General features: G+C 47.7%; 1 protein-coding gene across 7 annotated transcripts in view; it reads left to right on the top strand.

Moving 5' to 3' along the window:
* Positions 1 to 21,791, top strand: part of MYO16 (myosin XVI) — a 539,824-nt gene that overhangs the window by 462,469 nt on the left and 55,564 nt on the right. For 3 of the 7 annotated variants that reach the window (XM_084982290.1, XM_084982289.1, XM_084982291.1), the window contains 3 exons: positions 7,082 to 7,328; positions 9,055 to 9,326; positions 18,044 to 19,102. In XM_084982290.1, the coding sequence (XP_084838416.1) occupies positions 7,082 to 7,328; positions 9,055 to 9,326; positions 18,044 to 19,102 (1,578 nt within the window). Of the gene's footprint in view, positions 1 to 7,081; positions 7,329 to 9,054; positions 9,466 to 9,561; positions 10,066 to 18,043; positions 19,103 to 21,791 lie in introns of those variants that run through there. The other 4 variants (XM_084982292.1, XM_084982295.1, XM_084982293.1 and 1 more) reach the window with 2 other exon arrangements.

The raw sequence follows: 21,791 nt of genomic DNA on the forward strand, positions 1-21,791 counted from the left end.
AAGACACATCATAATAAAAATGGCAAAAGTTAGTGATAAAGAGAGGATCCTAAAGGCAGCAAGAGAAAAACAGAATGTTACCTACAAGGGAACCCCCATAAGAATATCAGCTGATTTCTCTACAGAAACACTACAGGCCAGGAGGGAATGGCAAGAGATATTTAAAGTGCTCAAAGGAAAAAATATGCAACCTAGAATACTTTATCCAGCAAGAATATCATTTAAAATAGAAGGGGAAATAAAAATTTTTCCCAACAAACAAAAACTTAAAGAATACAGCAACACAAAACCCAGGTTAAAGGAAATATTGAAAGGGCTTCTCTAAACCAAAAAGAAAGGAAGGAAAGGGAAGAAAAAAGAAAAGAAAAAAAAAAAGAAGAAGAAGAAGAGGAAGAACTAGGACTGTGGAAGATACAATCAGAGAGCAGTCACTCAAATAAGCCAGCATACAGATTTAATCATGAACATGCTTCAAACAAAATAAAATTAAAAAGAAAAAAATAAAAGAGTCATCAAAACCATAAAATGTGGGCAAGGGATGTTAGGAGGTAAATAATCCTTTTTGTTTGTATGTATGTCTCTCTTCTTAATTTTAATATAATAATGAAGTGTTTGAACTTACAGGACCATCAGGCTAAAACACACAATTATGGGAAGGGGTTAGCATACTTAAAAAACAGGGCAACCACAAGCCAAAACCAAATATTGCATTTGCAAAAAATGAAAAAAAAAAAATACACTCAAGCAGATAATAACAGGAGACCATCCAACCAAAAAAAAAAAAAAAAAAAAAAAAAAAAGAAAGGAAGAATGGAGAACCATAGAATCAACTGGAACACGAGGATCAAATGGCAATAAATAATCATCTATCAATTATCACCTTAAATGTCAATGGACTGAATGCCCCAATCAAAAGACACAGAATGGCTGAGTGGATAAAAAGGCAAAAACCTTCAATATGCTGCCTACAAGAAACTCACCTTAGGACAAAAGATACATATAGATTGAAAGTGAAAGGCTGGGGAAAAGTATTTCATGCCAATAGACATGACAGAAAAGCAGGAGTTGCAACGCTCATATCAGACAAAATAGACTTTAAAACAAAAGACATAAAGAAAGACAAAGAAGGACACTATTTAATGATTAAGGGATCCATCCAAGGAGAGGATGTTACTATCATCAACATATATGCCCCAAACATAGGAGCACCCAGATACATACAACAAATATTAACAGACATAAAGGGAGATATTGATGAGAATACAATCATAGTAGGAGACCTAAATACCCCCCTCACATCAATGGACAGATCCTCTAGACAGAAAACCAATAAAGCAACAGAGATCCTAAAGGAAACAATAGAAAAGTTAGACTTAATTGATATCTTCAGGACACTACATCCAAAAAAATCAGAATACACATTCTTCTCAAATGCTCATGGAACATTCTCAAGAATCGACCACATATTGGGACATAAAGCGAATCTCAATAAATTTAGGAGCATAGAAATTATCTCAAGTATCTTCTCTGACCACAATGCCATGAAATTAGAAATCAACCATGGGAAAAGGAAAGAGAAAAAACCTACTCCATGGAGACTAAACAACATGCTACTAAAAAACCAATGGGTCAATGAGGAAATCAAGAAGGAAATTAAAAACTATCTTGAAACAAATGATAATGAAGACACAACCTCTCAAAATCTATGGGATGCTGCGAAAGCAGTGCTCAGAGGGAAATTTATAGCAATACAGGCCTTTCTCAAAAAAGAAGAAAGATCCCAAATTGACAACTTAACCCTCCACCTAAATGAATTAGAAAAAGAAGAACAAAAATGTCCTAAAGTCAGCAGAAGGAAGGAAATTGTAAAGATCAAAGAAGAAATCAATAAAATAGAGACTCAAAAAACAATAGAGAAAATTAATAAAACCAAGAGCTGGTTCTTTGAAAAGGTGAACAAAATTGATAAACCCCTGGCCAGACTCACTAAAAAGAGGAGAGAAAGAACCCAAATCACCAAAATTATAAATGAAAAAGGAGAAATCACAACGGATACAGCAGAAATACAAAAAACCATAAGAGAATACTATGAACAACTATATGGCAATAAGTTTGACAATCTGGAAGAAATGGACAATTTTCTAGAATCTTACAGCCTGCCAAAACTGAATCAAGCAGAAACAGACCAACTGAACAGACCAATCACCAGAAATGAAATTGAAGAGGTCATAAAATCACTCCCTACAAATAAAAGCCCAGGACCAGATGGCTTCACAGGTGAATTCTATCAAACATATAAAGAGGAATTGGTGCCCATCCTCCTGAAACTCTTTCAAAAGGTTGAAGAAGAAGGAATACTCCCAAAGACATTCTATGAGGCCACCATCACCCTCATTCCAAAACCAGGCAGAGATACCACCAAAAAAGAAAACTATCGCCCAATATCATTGATGAATATAGATGCAAAAATTCTCAACAAAATCTTAGCCAACCGAATCCAACAACATATCAAAAAAATTATACACCATGACCAGGTTGGGTTCATCCCAGGTTCACAAGGATGGTTCAACATACGCAAATCAATCAACATCATACACCACATTAACAAAAAAAAAGTCAAAAATCATATGATCATCTCAATAGATGCAGAAAAAGCATTTGACAAAGTTCAACATCCATTCATGATCAAGACCCTCGCCAAAGTGGGTATAGAGGGAACATTCCTGAATATAATCAAAGCCATTTATGATAAACCCACAGCAAATATAATCCTCAATGGGGAAAAACTGAAAGCCTTCTCACTCAAATCTGGAACAAGACAGGGATGCCCACTCTCACCACTGCTCTTCAACATAGTTTTGGAAGTCTTAGCCACAGCAATTAGACAAACAAAAGAAATCAAAGGCATCCATATAGGAAGAGAAGAGATCAAACTGTCACTGTATGCAGATGACATGATTCTATACCTAGAAAACCCTAAGGACTCAACCCCAAAACTCCTTGAACTGATTAATAAATTCAGCAAAGTGGCAGGATATAAGATTAACATTCAGAAGTCAGTTGCATTTCTGTATACCAGCAATGAAGCATTAGAAAAGGAATACAAAAATACGATACCTTTTAAAATTGTACCTCACAAAATCAAATACCTCGGAATACACCTAACCAAAGAGGTAAAGGACCTATATGCCGAGAACTATAAAACCTTAATCAAAGAAATCAAAGAAGATGTAAAAAAATGGAAAGATATTCCATGTTCCTGGATTGGAAAAATCAATATTGTGAAAATGGCCATCCTACCCAAAGCAATCTACAGATTCAATGCAATCCCTATCAAATTACCCATGACATTTTTCACAGAACTAGAACAAACAATCCAAACATTTATATGGAACCACAAAAGACCGAGAATCGCCAAAGCAATCCTGAGAAACAAAAGCCAAGCAGGAGGCATCACTCTCCCAGACTTCAAGAAATACTACAAAGCCACAGTCATCAAAACAGTGTGGTACTGGTATCAAAACAGACAGACAGACCAATGGAACAGAATAGAGGATCTGGAAATTAACCCTGACACCTATGGTCAATTAATCTTTGACAAGGGAGGCAAGAACATCAAATGGGAAAAGGAAAGTCTATTCAGCAAGCATTGCTGGGAAACCTGGACAGCTGCATGCAAAGCAATGAAATTGGAACACACCCTCACACCATGCACAAAAATAAACTCCAAATGGCTGAAAGACTTAAATATACGACAGGACACCATCAAACTCCTAGAAGAGAACATAGGCAAAACACTCTCTGACATCAACATCATGAATATTTTCTCAGGTCAGTCTCCCAAAGCAATAGAAATTAGAGCAAAAATAAACCCATGGGACCTCATCAAACTGAAAAGCTTTTGCACAGCAAAGGAAACCCAAAAGAAAACAAAAAGACAACTTACAGAATGGGAGAAAATAGTTTCAAATGATGCAACTGACAAGGGCTTAATCTCTAGAATATACAAGCAACTTATACAACTCAACAGCAAAAAAACCAATCAATCAATGGAAAAATGGGCAAAAGACCTGGGTAGACATTTCTCCAAAGAAGATATACAGATGGCCAACAAACACATGAAAAAATGCTCAACATCGCTGATTATAAGAGAAATGCAAATCAAAACTACCATGAGATACCACCTCACACCAGTCAGAATGGCCATCATTAATAAATCCACAAATAACAAGTGCTGGAGGGGCTGTGGAGAAAAGGGAACCCTCCTGCACTGTTGGTGGGAATGTAAACTGGTACAGCCACTATGGAGAACAGTTTGGAGATACCTTAGAAATCTATACATAGAACTTCCATATGACCCCGCAATCCCACTCTTGGGCATCTATCCGGACAAAGCTCTACTTAAAAGAGACACATGCACCCGCATGTTCATTGCAGCACTATTCACAATAGCCAGGACATGGAAACAATCCAAATGTCCATCGACAGAGGATTGGATTCGGAAGATGTGGTATATATACACGATGGAATACTACTCAGCCATAAAAAAGGATGACATCATGCCATTTGCAGCAACATGGATGGAACTAGAGAATCTCATCCTGAGTGAAATGAGCCAGAAAGACAAAGACAAATACCATATGACATCACTTATAACTGGAATCTAATATCCAGCACAAATGAACATCTCCTCAGAAAAGAAAATCAATCATGGACTTGGAGAAGAGACTTGTGGTTGCCTGATGGGAGGGGGAGGGAGTGGGAGGGATCGGGAGCTTGGGCTTATCAGACACAACTTAGAATAGATTTACAAGGAGATCCCGCTGAATAGCATTGAGAACTATGTCTAGATACTCATGTTGCAACAGAAGAAATGGTGGGGGAAAAACTGTAATTGTAATGTATACATGTAAGGATAACCTGACCCCCTTGCTGTACAGTGGGAAAATAAAATTTAAAAAAAAAAAAAAAAAAAAAAAAAAAAAAAAGATGCTTTTCCTGGGGAAATCTCCCTTGATCCTCATAACTTCCCGCCACCAAAGGACGCACAGCGGGCATGGTCAGTGAGTCCATATTCTCTGTTTGGGGCCATTGGATTCTGTTCCCACGGGAACTCCAGCTTTGTAAACATTTTTGAACATTACTGCCATGAAGCATGAGCAAACAGTCCAGACACCGGACAGTGGATTACTCCCGGGTAAAGGTGGTTCCAGTGAATTGTTCTGCTGAAGCTGGAGGTCAGAGGTCTGGCCTGTCCACTTTAATCTTCCCTTTATTCCAAGAGATTAAACGTCTTGAAGAGACCCTCTTCTTCACCTTTCTAAAGTCAGTACTTAAGTGTTTTTTAAATGTGACAAAAATATGCCCAGTTCAAGTTCCACACAATGCCTGATCCTTAACCCACTGAGCGAGGCCAGGGATCGAACCCGCGTCCTCACGGATACCAGGTTGGGTTCGTAACCCGCTGATCCACAATGGGAACTGCCCACTTCTCTTTCTCAGCGTGCCGGTCACATGGCTACCATTTCTGCATTTTCCTCTGCATTTATATTCTTGGAAATCGGACTGGACCTTTTTCTGTTTAATTTTTTTCTCTTTTAGATGAGTTCAGCATGACTATTTTAATAGTTAACTTAATTTGCCTGCATTCCAACATAGCCTTTCGTCTTGCCGTCAAAAAAAAGCCTGGAGCATTTCAGAAGGCTGCGTAGCATTTGCCTCTGAAGCCGTGACTGTGGAAAGTGGTGTCCAGCTTTCCTCCTTCTCATCGAGCCCAGGCATCTCAGTGAATATCGCACGCACGTGCTCTCCTATAGCCAGGGAGTATTTTAAAGCACTTAGCGGTTTACAGAATGACCCTCCTTCCCAGACAAGAATGAAGTGTCTTTATTACCAACACTTTGTTTTCCCTGCAATTTTAGCTCTTCCTGTAAATCCAGACAACTCCTTCTGACCTTAGAAACTTTGAATGAGAAGGGACACATCCTAGCGTCACAGGTCTAAATCAGAACTGCTCCCCTGCACCTGTCACAGCATCTCCAAGCCGGGGCCAGCCTATTTCTCGAACTTGCCCAGGGACTAGGAGCCGACTCTTGCCCAAGAGACCTCTGTTCCCTTTACACCCTGTCCTCGTCGTTAGAAAGCTCTTCCTCATACGGATGCCCACCATGCTGCCCTATGACTCCCCTGTCGTGGCTCCTTCTCTGGACAGCTACATGGCCGGATGATAGCGTGTGGCCTCATAAAGGCAGAGGTTTGAATCCTGGCTCTACCGTTGGTGGCTTGTGTTTGCCTGGGGGATTTTCTTAGCCTCACTCAGCATCTCTTTCTTTGGGTACCAAATGGAAATCCTGGTACAGGAACGGTCATGGAGTTTGGGCCCCAAAAGATGGGTTAGCATTCCTAGCACAGGGCAGCGCTTTGAAACAGTGGGCGTGGCTTCAGTTTTCAGGTCTTAACCCTTGTTACTGCTGGTGATTTCAAAGCGTGTCCATCTTCCGCTTTCCGCCAATTCTTACCTGTTTTCCTAGCCCCGCGTCCCTAGAAAGCAAAGAAGGATGCCCCTTATTTCTACACGGTCTCTTCCAAGAGTCTTAAAGGCAGTGTTGGTTTTTCTAGGAGTTAAATCACAGTCCCATCAACAGTATGTGAATCATGTTTTCAGAGACTCTTTCCATGAGCCTTGGACGTTTCTGATTCAGTCTGAGGCAATAAAACGTGATAGGTGCCCCCCCCCCCGAAAGGTCTGGTTGGAGCCACACCTAGAATTCTCTGGGGTACGGGCTTTGTTCTTTCCCTCTGCATCCAGCCTGTGTTACTCCAAGAATCGTGGAAGCTTTGTGATCATGTTAACTGCACGATTCATTCAGGGTGAGGGTTTTGCCTCCAGGGTTATCTGTACCAAATTTAATTATATACATATACATGTTTTAATGCAAGAGTGGAATGTTTTAGCAAAGCCCTAGACTGACCTGCACATATTTTGATCGTTTCTCAGACATACCTGAACTGGGGACTTTTGCTGGTAAACATCTTGCTTTTGCTCCTCTCGTTGACCCATGATTGTGTTTTTTTGCCGAAGTTATAAGAGGATTTTTAGCACGCCAGCGCCTGCATCAGAAAAGGAGCATCAGGCAGCAAGAGGCCACGTCCATCAACAGCTTCCTGCAGGTCACCGAGGACATGGGGCTGAAGACCTATGACGCCCTGGTGGTTCAGAACGCCTCCGACATTGCCCGTGAGAGTGACCGGCTCCGGAAGGAAACGAACGCCACTTTCCCCAAAGAGAAGGTGGAGGCCAGAAGCAAGCAAGAGGAAGGAACCAGAAGGTACAGGCAGATAGTCTTGCACCAGGCGTTGTGTGTGTTAGGTCAGTATGTGGAACGGCTGCTTCACCTGCCACGCTTGCACCACTTACCATCTCAAGCACCAAATTCTAAGGCGTCAAATATATGTCTTAGCAAAAACATAGAGCTGGGTTCTTGACCTCTTTGTGCAGATGTCAAGTGTATAAATCAGGCTGACTCATAGACGCTTCAGAGAATCTGACCCCCAATGTGGAGAAGCCACTCTGAAAACATGAAACTAGTGAAATGGATCAATGGGTAGGTGTATCGTATGCCTCCGAGGAAACTGTCACATCTCCTTGCCAGTAAGGAAAGATCCAGGGGGAGCCTTTTCTTTTAAAGGTCACGCTGGATGCTGAGCTCCAAGCAGACCTGTGGAGACAACCAAGTCCTTCTCGCCTTCACTGCTCTTGTCCCTCTGCAAAAGCCTGGGACACCAGTGGTTTACACCCCTCCTTGCATCCTTCCCGTCCCAATTTGCTGTCAGGGAGACTTTTGCTTTTCCATAGGAACCTAGTAATAGCTAGTTGTTTCTCATTGAAAATGACTCCCCTTCTCCTGGACTGCCTGTGTCAAATGATTTTTTTTTTTTATTAAAGGGGAAATGGCAAATGTGTCTCTCACTAATTAGCTTCAAATGTCTCAATGATTAAATACTGAAAAAAATTCCCTTTGTACAGAAAACTGTAATTAAACATTACAGGGAAAACAAATGATCCGCCGAGTGCGAGGCTTTCGTCTTCAGCTAGTCCGTTTCCTACATGGGCATCTGGCTCTGCCTGGCAGTGGATCCCAGCCCTGTTGGTGCTCTGCCACACAAAGATATCATTATAAAAACACATGCTCGGAGACTCCTTGTAAAAATGAATGTCCTGGCATCTCCCTAGCACAGGATTACATTGGCATCTGAAGCCAGAAGGAATCTTTTTGAACCAGATAACTATTCATTTTATATGACTTCCAGAATAATATTTATTATTTTCTCGGCTGGAGCTAAACAGCCACCCCAATTTCTCAATTTCATTATGTATTCATTGGCCCGATGTAAAATTAAGTGAGGAAGTGTTTGTCTATTTATCTATTGAATACCAGCAGTTCACTTGGCATTGGACAACCAGATGGAGTAACAGAAGAAAAATAATAATTCCGCACTTAATTAAATAATCACTGCTGGAATTTAAATGGTAAGGGAAAGAGAGAGAGAGAGAGAAAGGGGGGCAGGGCAAATGTAAATCTTTGATGGTTTTAAGTAAAGTACATTCTGTTTTGCAGGGGGGAGCAGTGGGGAAGTCCCAGCAGTTTGATGCATCAGTAACTCTCTATTAAGATGGATTTCCCAGAAATTATCATTCAGATTGAAATTCTGGTTTTGTGATTTGCTTAATAATCAGAGTGTGAAAAATGCATTCAGCCAATGCCTGCTAGCAAATGTGGCAGTTCTTAAGACGTCTTGGGATTGTGTGAGATTCTTTTTAAGTAATAATGATGAGCCTCCATCGTGCTTATGGATCACGAAGCAGGGGCTGGAAGGATGGGGGGCTTTCTCAGGATGCACCGGGTACCGCAGTGCCACGGGCATCCTCCAGCCTCCGCGGGTGGGCTGTATACCAAAGGGCTGTGATTATGTCTCCTGGAGCTGGCTCATTGTTACCATCCAAATAATGCAGCTGGGTCTGTCTGGGGGGGCTCTTTGTGTTTGTCCCCCCAGAGCTGAAGACAAGGCTGGACCCAGGCACTTCCACTGCAGCTCCGTCCCGGTGCCCCTGGCGGTGGACGGCCTGGTCCAGTCCCTGGCTAGTCCATCCACCCGATCTCCTTCTCTGCACTCCGTGTTCAGCCTGGATGACAGCAGTAGCCTCCCGTCACCACGGAAACAGCCTCCGCCCAAGCCGAAGCGGGACCCCACCACGCGGCTGAGCGCCTCCTATGAGGCTGTGAGCGCCTGCCTGTGGGCTGCGGCCAGGGACTCAGCCAGTGAAGGTGAGCCCAGGGGAAGGAAGAGAGAGATCTGCCCCCCCTGGGTTACTGATGCCTGATTTCCCGTCTTTGGGTGCCCGGGGCAGTGCTGTCCACCCCACCCCCCAATACATTTTTAATAGAATTAAATCCATCAACGGCTTGCCAGGGGGCCCTTTGAATCATTAAATATAAATAATATTGCATTCAGTTCGCTAAGCCTCTTAGGGAAAAGCTACTTACATATGATTTCCTTAAGTCCTAGCCCAACTTCGACAGTGCATGAGGAGCCTTCAACCAGAACAATTCAGAAAGTCGGCCTCTAGTCCGTGTCAATGTTTGCTAATTAAAAAGCTAACATAATTCATCTGGCTTCCCCGTTATCGGCACCTAATTAAACATTAAGCCCGGGGAAACGGCGCAGGCAGAGGAGAACCATGACTCGGCAAAATGCAGTGGGGGTGAAAGTGGGGACAAGAGAACCACAGTGTCTGCCTTGCTGGACGGGACATACTTGCGCAAAACCACAGCCCGCTCCGGATCAGATCTCTCCCAGAAGAGGTCATGCGATGTTTTTGCTTCATCGTTCGTTCTGAGCGTGGTTGGGAAGCGCAGAGGGAAGTCCTTCTCTGCGGCACATCAGCCGCACAGCCTTGAGTTACTGCCCTCGGAGGGAGGCCCTACTGTAGGCCCGGAGGAGCCACAATAAATGAATGAATAAATAAATAAATAAATGCCCTCGGGGCGGCAGGTGGTGAGCACAGTAAGCAGGTAAACACACAGCGTATTTGTCTTCCAAGCGGGTGGCTGCCGAGAAAACACGGTAGGGGGTGGCGGTGTTCTCAGGTGACTGCGGGGTGAGAGCGCTGAACTCCCAGACCTCAAGGGCCAGCTGGATGGAGGTCCCCAGCCCCTGTCCCTTTGGAGAAAACATTCGGCAAGGAGCCTGGGAGTGGTGGAGCGTATCAAGTGTGTACAAGAGAGAAGCCTGGGCAGGCGGGGTGGGGCAGAGCGACAGACAGACAGAGACAGAAAGGGGGAAGAGAGTGCCGCCTGTTTTGGGGGTGATTTAAATCCGTCCGATGGGGGCCCTCCTTCCAGGTTTCCTCTGGCCTCTTAAGCCCACCTTGGGCCTGACTCCGGGCCCTCATCTGTGTGACAAGCATCTTTTAGCCAGGATGGATTCTAGCGCAGAATGGATGGATTCTTCTCCCAGGATGGTTTCTGGGAAGCCGACGGGATGTGCTGTGGTCTGGTGCCCCTTCTCCCTTCTCTGGCCCCTGAGGAACCTTTCTGCGCATGTGTGGTTCTGGAGGGCTCCTTGACCTCAAGAGTGAGAACTATCTGGTTGGAGTTCTGTGGTGGCTCCGTGGGTTAAGAACCAGACAAGAGTGTTGGTGAGGATGCGGGTTCCATCCCTGGCCTCACTCAGTGGGTTAAAGATCCGGCATTGCCACAGGCTGTGGCATAGGCTGCAGATGCGGCTTGAACCCCAGATCCCAAGTTGCTGTGGCTGTGGTGCAGGCTGGCAGCTGCTGCTCTGATTCGGGCCCTAGCCTGGGAACCTCCATGTACCACAGATGCGGCCCTAAAGAAAAAAAGAGGGGGGGAGAAGTTTCATGTAGAAAGTCCTTCTTTTATCCAGGCAGGACCCAGCTCCTCCTTAATCCTGCCACAAAATCTGTCTTGACACTATCTTTTCACCGGGGACATATTCCAGTTGCTCAGCCTGGGCCCCTTCTAGCTCCCACCTCAGGGGTGGAGGGTGACATTCTAAATGAAATGACGACATAGGTGTCCCCAGAAAAGATTGTGTGAGCACAGGAGGGGGCACAATTTCTTTGGTGAATAAACGAGCTCCAAATGCAAAAGCACAACAAAGCCATAAGCTCGTCTTTGGGGAAAGACGGTTGGTTGACGCCAAGGAGGTGGTGGATGCACAGAAGCCTGCAGCCGTCGGCGGCCGCGTGTGGACTCTAGTTTCATCTGCAAAGACGCCCTTTGCCGGTTGATTTAGAAAGAACAGATCTCAGGGAGAAGTTTTTAAACAGTCGCCATTGTGACACATGAGTCGTGTCACAGCGCTGCTTAGATGGGGGGGTTCATCACTTTGGGGAGAAGAGGACGCGTGTGTGTTTGCAGCATCGTGGTAATAAGGACAATAGCAGGAACATGAGAAAAGTCGCCTGGAGGAAGGTCTTCAGCTGGAGGCAGATGTGAACACAGGTAGAGGGCGAGGGCCCAGCGCAGAAGCAAGCTGACCTCCCGTTCTCCGGGGCCTGTGAGATGCAGCCCCGTGTAAAGTGCAGCACCAAGGAGAAAGGCTGAAGTTTGGATAAGGCGGCCTCACCATAGCCTGTAAAGCCCCAAATGCATTCTGCTTGTGTGCAGGTGAAAAGCCTACCTGCCCGGGAGGTGAGATTTTAGAGAAATCAGCGGAGAGAAAACAAAATATTGAGGACAGAGTTGAGTTCTCTCCTATGTGCAACCACAACAACAAAAAAAAAGATATCCAAGAACCACAAGAGATAAAAACACACATAAAAGCAAATGACAGGAAAAACAAAACAAAACAAAAAAAACACCAGTAATGAAGAGGAAGCAAGAAAGACCACAGGTGGGAGACTCTGAGGTTCCTGCTACCGTGAGGCATCTCGGGGTTCTTAAGGCCGGCTGTTTAAAATGCACGATGCAAGAGTGTGAGGCTGGCAAGACTTTTATATAAACTGTAGGTTCTTGGAACTTAATTTCAGCTCACATGTGGCTCTAAGATGCTTTGGGTGTCTCCCCGCTGAGGCCCACTCCAGGAAAACTCACATTTTGGAGACTCGTGGCAGGCCAGTCAGTAGAGCAGTGCCTTCTTTATTTTATTTCTTTTGACAGCTGCACCTGCAGCATATGGATGTTCTTGGGTTGGGGTCACATTGGAGCTGCATCTGAGGGTCTGACCACAGCCACAGCCACCCAGGATCTGAGCCACATCTGCGACCTCTAGGGGGTCTTGCTGCAACACCGAATCCTTAACCCAGCGAGCGAGGCCAGAGATCAAACCTGCATCTTCACAGAGACAGTGTCGGGTCCTTAACCTGCGAAGCCACAATGGGAACCCAGTTCCTTTTCTGTCCACGTCATTGGTTCTTTCCTACAAGTCGTGATTCCTGACCCGGATTGCTTCTAAGATTTTAGTTTCGGAAGAATGAAGCTTTCCAGCTCCTACCCCAGATGCTCTGACTTGGTAGCTATAGAGTAGGACAGGGACTGTGCTATTTCCGTTCTCAGTAAAGGACCCCAGGTGATCCGAGGTCGATGAAGCTCAGGCTACGCTCTGAGGAGCCCTGCTCTGTACCTCATGATCAATTTCCGCTTCTGTAGTAACAATACGATGCTGGCAGTAACAGCGGACACGCACTGTTTATTATGTGCCAAGCACTATGCTAGTATCTTCAATCGTCAGACCTGCCCAGCAGAGTGAGGCTGTAACCTGGTCCCTCTCTAGACAGGGATGTTGCCGGGGGAGCCGTGGTGTATTCTGTCCCAGGTCACACATCCAAGCTTTGGACCCAGGCAGTCAGATCTTAGAGGCCAGTTTCTCAACTCTCTCCTGACAAGCCATGCTGCTTTGATCTTTCATCATTCACTTTTTTTTAAAGCTTTTTTTTCTGCATCTAAAGCAAACCTTGAGGGACGATCAGTTAGCTCTTACTGCTTAATGACATCCCGACAAACATATCTATTGAAATAAGATGCGGTCATTTCATTACTGTCTCACGTTCTGGGTGTCAATTGGCCCCGCTGGGCAGCTCTCCATGAAGCTGCAGGTGGCGGCTGGCATCACCTGGAAGCTCTCTTCCAGGGGTCTGAGGAGAGGGACTGCCAGGCATCTCTGTGGCTGGGAGGTCTGTCCACCTGGTTTGTGCAGCCAGGCAGCCTCAGGGCAGCTGGACGTCTTACCTGGAGAATCCGTGTCTCCAAGGCACAGCCCCAGGAAAGAGAAGGCCCGGTGGCCAGTAGGTTACCTTTGCCGGGCCAACCTCGGTGGTTATACTGTGTCACTTCCACCACTTTCCATCTGCCAGGTGGTCCCAGAGGCACATCAGGTTTAGGAAGGTGAAATGGATTCTGCCTCTTGATAAGACTGGGAACACTTATTGTGGCCAATTTTTGGAGAATACAGACTCCCTCCGTCCACACTCTGAGCAAAACAATTCCTATTCCCTCCCACATAGAAGAAGCACTCACTCCTCCCCCAAACTCCCCAAAGCCTCATCCCATCATCACAACAGGCTCAGGGCCAAGGCCCCAGTCTCACCATCTAAGCCATGTCCAGGTATCCCGGCTCCTCAGGCCAGCTCCTTAGTAGGAGGCTCCTCCAGTACTGGCCCTAACGATCTGAAGATGTTACCTTTTCGCCCCACAACTAACCTGTTGCTTGTGCCTTGATCGGGATTTGGTCCTGGTGCCTGGAAATTATTTTCCACGGCTGTTAGGTCCACGCCCTGGAATCTCGGCTTACCTTGGGATAGTATTTCCTAATCCACAAGAGCGGACTCAGGTTTGAGTGGGGCTCATAGTTTTTTCAGGCTGATTCCTACTCATAAAACTTAGAGGCCCCAGAGCGTCTTGATTTTTTGTATTGATGCTACCCCTTTCAAGGCACGCCGATACAATTCCTTTAAAAGCTTTGTGAGTTTCCTATGAATCGATTTATAATCTACCCCATTAGCCACAAGTCACAACCACAGATTTCTTGAGATAATTTCTCCTCTACTTTTTCTTGGTCTGCAAGATTTCTCTGGGGCAGTGCGCTTAGAAATCCAGTGGTTTTGTTTCTTCGAAAGGGTCCAGTGAAGCACCACCTTAAATCTTTCTGAGATCTAAATAAAGGGGTTCATCCTCACGACCGTGGCTGCATCGTTAGTTCATGTTTTCCTGAAAAGATTCCAGACTTGACCTCTGCTTACGAGTCCTTTCTTAACTGCTGAGTTACCTGCTACCTGCATGGACCAGCAGTGAGAAACTATTTTATTTTCAAACTCAGAAAGTCCAGGCTCTTTTATGGATAAGGGTTCGCTTTTCTTCAGCTTACCTCTTTATTCTCATATTTTCCTGTAGGAAGCTAGAAGAACCCAGGAAGCCACTTTTACATTCTGTCTGAAAAAAAAATCTCCCTAGCTAGACCATCCATCCTCAAGCATGGGGTCTAGTTTTCACATTTCTGCAGGTGACAGTCTGGCTAAACTTTCCACAAAGGTATAATGGGTTATATTTCCTTTACTGTCCAGCCTCTTCCTCCCTTTCCTTCTCAGCGAGAGCTTTCTTAAGGGTTACGCTTCTGCTAACACTCTCCTCAAGATTCCTCCAATTTCCCAAGGTCACTGCCATGCTTTTAAATTTTGTGTGTGTGTGTGTGTTTAATTGATAGTATCACTCTACTTCCAGGTACTAATACCTGTGTATGTTGTCTCTTGCTATGTAACAAACCTCTCCAAAATTTAGTAGCTTAAAATAACAAAGCTTTTCTCATTCTCCCCCTTCTCTCTTCCTCTCTCTCTCCCCCGCTCCTTCCCTCCCTCTCTGCCTCTCTTTCTTTCTCCCTCCCTCCCTCCCTCCCTCTCTCTCTCTCTCTCTTCCACCCTCCCACTGCCCCCTCCAGTTCCAGGGGGTGGCTGGCCTCAGCTAAGCCACGCGCAAGCTCTCTCATACATGCAGTCAGACAGCGGCTGGAGCTGGGACCCTTGCCCAAGGCTCTGTCCATGGCGTTTCTGGGGTGTGGGCTGGGGACACCCGGACAGCTGAGGGCTGGAGCAGATGGGGTCCTCTGGTGTGCGCCTCCTCTGTGCAGCCTCTCCCTCTGTTCCCCACAGCACAGGTGCTTTGCAGTAAACCGACCCCTCTCGCGGAGGGCAGGGCCACCAGCACCCGTGTCCCCAGAGAGGGAGAGCCAGGCAGAAGCTGCAGTGCCCCGACCCAGCCTCGGCGGGCAGGCGGCAGCCCTTTGGCCATGTTTTGTTCATGGGGACAGGCACAGGGACCCTGCCAGCTTCCGGGTTCTGGAGGAGCAGGAGGGACTGGAAATCTTGTTGAGGACAGTTTTGTAACGTGCATCAGCCACAAATCCTTTAAACTATTCGGGTCCTGAGAACACCTCTGTAATACTAATGTGAAAATTGTATCTGGTTCATTAACTTTCTAGGAGAAGCTTAGGAGTGGCTGGGTTTTAGCACATTGGACGGCTTTGGGATAATGCTCATTAATTACAGAAGTGGGCGTTTGGGGTACTTTCTGCTCTTAAAAGTCGGCTGCTTGGGGGAACCCTGCCTGATACGGGTCTTCAAAGATGTCCATGGAGTTGGGAAATTAACTGCATCCTTGTCCATCCTCGTTCGCTGTCTCCCGTCGGTCTCATGTTTACGAAGGGCCAGAACCTGAGCTCCGCGCGTTACACACGCTGTTGGATTGTTCTGGCATCGTTACTGATGTCACCACTCTATGCATGGCGATCATGAAGCTTAGAGAGATGTGACTAAGATGTCTTTTAAAACCCTAATTTGAGGCGTGCCTGTTGTGGCTCAGCAGGGTAAGAACCTGAAATAGTCTCCTTGAGGATGCAGGTTTGATCCCTGGCCTCACTCAGTGGGTTAAGGATCGGGTGTTGCTGTGGCTGTGGTGTAGGCCTGCAGCTGCAGCTCCGATTGGACCCTTAAGCCCAGGAACTTCCATACGCTGCAGGTGCGGCCAGAAATTTTAAATAGTAATCATTTGCGCCAGTGTCACCCCCTGCAAACACGCACACACCTCTGGTGACCTCTTATTATGGCCTGTAGTTTCCCACCTCATAGTACACGTCGTGTTCTAACATGCTATAGAATCTACTCATTTGGGAGTTCCTGTCGTGGCGCAGCAGAAACGAATCCAACTAGGAACCATGAGGTTGAGGGTTCGATCCCTGGCCTTGCCAGTGGGTTAAGGATCCGGCATTGCCGTGAGCTGTGGTGTAGGTCGAAGGTACAGCTCAGATCCTAGATTGCTGTGGTTGTGGTGTAGGCCAGCAGCTGCAGCTCCAATTTGACCCCTAGCCTGGGAACCTCCATATGCCATGGGTGCAGCCCTAAAAAAGACAAAAAAAAAAAAAAAAAAAAAAAAAGTCTACTCATTTGTAGAAAACAAACTAATTTGTTTAAAACGTCTACTTATTTTATTGTCTGACCTCGCCCAGTAGGCCAGAGGAAGGCAGCAAACCCTTGCTGTGTATTCGCTACTGCATCTCAACAAATGCAGTTTAAAGGCATCAGTGCGTGAATGATGGCATGAAAGAACGGTGACTGCGGGATTGGAATCCAAGTCTATCCAACTCCAAGGCCTTTCATTTTAACCCTCAAAGTGGGGCTGTCTCCCCAAAAGCAAAGATGGAGAGTCTGCTGTCCTATGTGCGGCCACGAGGACAGAAGAGCCCGGCTGCCTGAAATAACTCGGCAACTCAGCAAAATTAGCTGTTCCTCCTCATAGCAAGACTTCCTACAGCTTAGCCAAACGCCAAATTGGCAAAATAGTTCCGGAGTTTTGAGAAGGGCTGATGTACAGTGAAGCTGTTCATCATGGCCTAAAAGTGACATCTCAGTTTGCAGAGAAACTCTACTGTTGAATAAAATCTACTGGAACTTACAGTAAAAAGATAGAAAGAGAAGTCTTTTAAAATGTTTTCAACTGAAACCTTTGCAGTCATATTGAACTATTTCTTCTGCCTCTTTAACAATGAATTCCTACTAATATTGTGCTCATTTCTTTTTTTACATATCCTCCCTCAACCTAGGATATGTAACCTAGGAGGTTCCTGCTGAAATTCTCAGTGAAGTGGTACAGTCCTGATTTCCCTGTTTAATCCGTTAGAATTCAGTGTATCAATTGTGAAACTGCCCCTTGGCTTCATTTTTCCAAATTCCCTATTCTCTCCGTGCCTATAGTTTTGGATGCAGTTTGCTTGTGTTTACTTTATTCATTTATTTATTTTTTTGCTTTTTAGGGCCACACCCAGTATATGGACGTTCCCAGGCTAGGGATCCCATCGGAGCTGCAGCTGCCGGCGGACACCACAGCCACAGCCACGCAGGACCTGAGCCACGTCTGCAACCTACACCACACTCATGGCAATGCCGGATCCTTAACCCAGGAATAGAACCTGCATCCTCATGGATCCTAGTCGGGTTCACCCTCTGAACCACGAAGGGAGCGCCTCCCTGTGTTCATTTTTAGACCATGCAAATAATCCCTAGACAGCACCAGCTCGCTCCTGCGCTTGTTCCTCCGTCTTCCCTGTGTTCTTGTCTCTAAAATCCTGAGGATCAGTTCAGCCAGCACCTCGTCCACACCTGTACCAGGCGCTAAGGAGCCAGGTGTAAGCAGGTGCCAGGGCCAGGGGGCAGACGCCTTCCGGCAGCAGCATCCCAGGCCGCTCCCTCTGCCGGCGGCTGGCAGTCCTGGGCCTCCACTCTGTCCACCTTCTTCCTCCTCGGCCGGTGGTTGTCCCGCAGCTCCAAGATCAAAACTCGCCTTTTCGTTGGCAGCCGTGGGAAGTGTGGGGAGACCTGGACCCTGGCGGGCGGAGAGGCCCGGGCCCTGGGGGGTGGAGGGGTGCAGGCCGGTGCTCGCGGGTCGGGGGCGCAGGCAGCTCCACCCGCCTCGTCCCTCGAGGTTGGGGCGTGGGTCCCGCTAACGGCCCCTCCTCTTGTCTGTCCCTCGCCCAGTTCTCACCCGGCCCCGGCCGCACAGCGATGACTACAGCACCATGAAGAAGATCCCCCCTCGGAAGCCCAAGCGAAGCCCCCACACCAAGCTCAGCGGCTCCTCGGAGGAGATCGCGGGGGCGCGGCCCGGGGCGGCGGGGGCCGGGGCCGCGCTGGGCGGAGCAGGCGGCCCGCAGGGCATCCCGGGGGTCCCCGCGCCCCCGGAGCCGGAGCCGGAGCCCGAGCCCGTCTACATCGAGATGCTGGGCCGCGCCGGCAGCCCCGAGCAGGCGGAGGCCGTGTACGAGGAGATGAAGTACCTGGCGCCCCCCGAGGACGGCGGCGGCCGGGCGGTGGGCGTCTCGGCGGCGTCCTCGTCGCCCCCTCTGCCCCGCGAGGGTCGCAGCCCCCTCCCGCCGCCCGAGGACGGCGACGCCGGCCGGCCCTGCAGGGACGCGTGCGACATCCCCGCGCCCTTCCCCAACCTGCTGGCGCACCGGCCCCCGCTCCTCGTGTTCCCCCCGACCCCGGTCACCTGCTCCCCCGCGTCCGACGAGTCGCCCTTGACGCCCCTGGAGGTGAAGAAGCTGCCGGTCCTGGAGACCAACCTCAAGTACCCCGTGCAGCCCGAGGGCTCCAGCCCCCTGTCCCCGCAGCACCCCAAAACCCCAAAGGCGGACGGCGACCGGCCCGCGTCCCCCGGCGCCCCCGCGTTCGCCGGGTCGCTCAAAGCCTCGCCACCCCCCACGCCCCCGCCCGCGCCCCCCGCCACCCCCCGGCCGCCTGCGCACTTCACCTTCCCCGCGGCCCCCGCCGACCTGCCCCGGGGGCCCCCGAAGCCCAGCCCGCCCCCCGCGGGCGCGCCCAGCAGCCCCTTCCCCAAGGCCCCGTACTCCCCGGGGAAGGCAGCCCGGGCGGACCTCAGGAAGGCCCCGCCGGGCGCCCCCTCCCCGGCCCCCTACAGCCCCCCGCACTCCCGGCCTCTGGGCAGCCCCCTGGACGAGCTGGCCAGCATCTTCAGCTCTGGACGGAGCGTGCTCCGGAGATCGGCGGCCGGCAGGAGGATCCGGGAGCCGGAAGGTGAATGTCACACACCCCCGTGGGTACAGACCTTAGAGGTGACCGTACATAGGCGGTGTGAGTCACGTGTGAAAGGGCGGCGGTGGTCGTCGTTCGGGGCACATCGCACCTTTAAAAACTCTTACGCAGCCCATAGGCCCAACTAGGTAAGAATGCACATTTCCTTTCTGTAGGTAGAAGCTCACGATGTAAAAATACACGGCGCTAAAACTGGGTTTAATACAAGCTCAGGCTTGGGACGCATGAGGCCAAGATTCGACCTGAGCTGATTTCTGTTTCCTGATAATATCCCTTATGACGTGGACGTGGCCTTTTTGTGTTATATTGAGATCCCCCTGTGGTTACAGCTGGCGGGGAAGCCCGAGTCACTGTCCATCTCAACCCACCCTCTGCATCTGGGGTGCTCTCTTGTTCAGTTACTGCCTTATACAGTAGGGCTCCGTGGTGTTGTTTTAAATGAATATGCTTTCTTCTATTCCTGCGCCACTCAAGGAACAGTTTAATTTATTTGTGTTCTATCTGCATCTTCCCACTGAGCAGCTCAGCTCTGCCTCAGGCCAAGTCAGCTGTTGACAGTCCAGTCAGGGAACTCCGGGCTGGGCTCCTGCGGCCAGAGGCTGTTACCTGTCTTAACAAGGCTTTATTCTGGGTCCCTGTGAAAGCAAATCACTAGCAGAAAAATCCTCATTCAGAATGTGTTGCACTGTCATGGCATGCAGTGGAAACAAATCCGACTAGGAACCATGGGGTTGCGGGTTCGATCCTCGGGCTCGCTCAGCGGGTTAAGGATCTGACCTTGCGGTGAGCTGTGGTGTAGGCTGGCACCTGTAGCTTGGATTCGGCCCCTGGCCTGGGACCCTCCATATGCCGCGGGTGCGGCCCTAAGAAGCAAAAAAAACCCTGTTGCTGGTCTCTTGTACACAGCTAACCATGTGCTAGTTGTTTCAGATGAGGTTGCCTTTGTGAAGGCATCTTCCAAAAAAGCATCATAAGGCTTTTCTGCAAAACCAAAAATAGCCTCCAGCGTTTTGGATTTGGGAGGAGAGTTGCTTTAATGTAAAGCTGCTTCTCTTTAAGGTCTCTCAGTCCTGCTGCTGTTAACATCCTCCCTTTACAGAGATGGGAAGACGCTTTGAGGTGAGAAGGTTAAACACCTTCTTTCAGGTCAGGTGGTAGGACTGGAAAAATGAAAATTTGACTTGCTATTACATAACGTTTTATGTACACATTAACCTGCTCTTTCTCCTAAAGAAAATAAATAAGTTGGCTTTCATCGTTGGATGAGGTACAAAAACTCTGGAAAATCTAGAAAACATTCTGAACAAGGGAAAAGTAGGCCCAGCTAAGAACACTTAGCAAATGACGGAGTAACCCACTCCCTCTTTATTCTTCAGACAGATAAGCTAATTGTCTGTTTAGCTAACAGTTTCTTCTTCATTATAGGTCGTTCATAAATGAAATTGTCCTTGTATGTAGGAGATTGTTTGAATTTCACAAGTCATACGTTTCATTCCAGGCAACAACATGGAATCTAAGAGAAAAGCATTAAATGAAGAGAGTAGTATTTGCTTTGGGAACTAAGAATTTGGTACACTTCATAAATCTCATTTTACTGTAGATGGGAATGGGGTGACTTCTTGGTTCTCTTTAAGAAAGTGAAGTTGATGGGTTCCTAGATAGGCACCACCAACTGGAAATCCTGAAGTCTAGGACTCAGAGTGGAGGAAGAATCACAGTGAGTCCCCCCCCCTTCCCTGGCCCCAGGCGGGAGGCATGGATGGCTAATTGTAATTCCGTGAGGGGAGGCATTAACCAATATTTGGGAACCCGTATCAGAACCTCAAGTCCAACATCTGTTAGTGCAGCTCTAAAATTCTAAGACATCTGTTTTTCTACTGTGGCCTTTGACAAAACACTCTTTGGAAAAGACTGGCTTGAGCCACTACGGCTTTCTCATAAATGCATGAATTGGCAGCACCTCCCCCAGCGCAGGAGCTGTAATAACAGCCAACTGCACTGGGAGACCCGGTTCTCCCCGCGTATCCGTGGACGAGAGTCCAGCTGGGCGGCTGAGGACTCGGTGATTCTGGGTGATCTGTGATGGGAGAAATACCTTGACCAGACTGCAGGATATGTTCTCATGGGCTTGTCCAGGTCGTGCTTTTAGGATACAGAAGGGGCTTAAAGAGAAGACGTGGAAGACAGAGAAACAGCCCTAGTGCAGGAGCTAATCACCAGAGCGGCTGCTGTGATTATTACGGCTTGCACAACTGGATCCTCAAGCCAGCAATCCATTCTCTTCTGAATGAATTGCATGGCTGTTACTAATGATGGACTGTAGTCTTGGGGCTTGTTTTTTCCTTTAAGATTTTCAATCTTCTACTTTACCTTCTTTTTATATTTAAAGATATTTTAAAGATATTCTTCTCTTCACCTGAAATGGCTTTCTTACCAAATAATCCAGTGGCTGGCTAATTCAGCCTCAAGGCACCTAAATTAATTACAGCTCATTTCTTGGCCGGTTGTGAGATGGGGAAACTGTACTGCGGATTTGCAGAAGCGTTCACAGTATTCCCTGTGCTTCTTTGGAAAGTGACCTTGAGGAGATGGCACTGTTGCTCCCTACCCTGCAAAGAGTGTGTGCAGTTAAAATACAAAAAGTGGCAAGTTGTGTACAGGAAATGGGGCC

The sequence above is a fragment of the Sus scrofa genome, chromosome 11 (assembly GCF_054392235.1).
Source record: "Sus scrofa isolate SSC_HxYL_T2T_F1_AM1 chromosome 11, Sscrofa_HxYL_maternal_Yorkshire_Landrace_v2.0, whole genome shotgun sequence".
NCBI lineage: Eukaryota > Metazoa > Chordata > Mammalia > Artiodactyla > Suidae > Sus > Sus scrofa.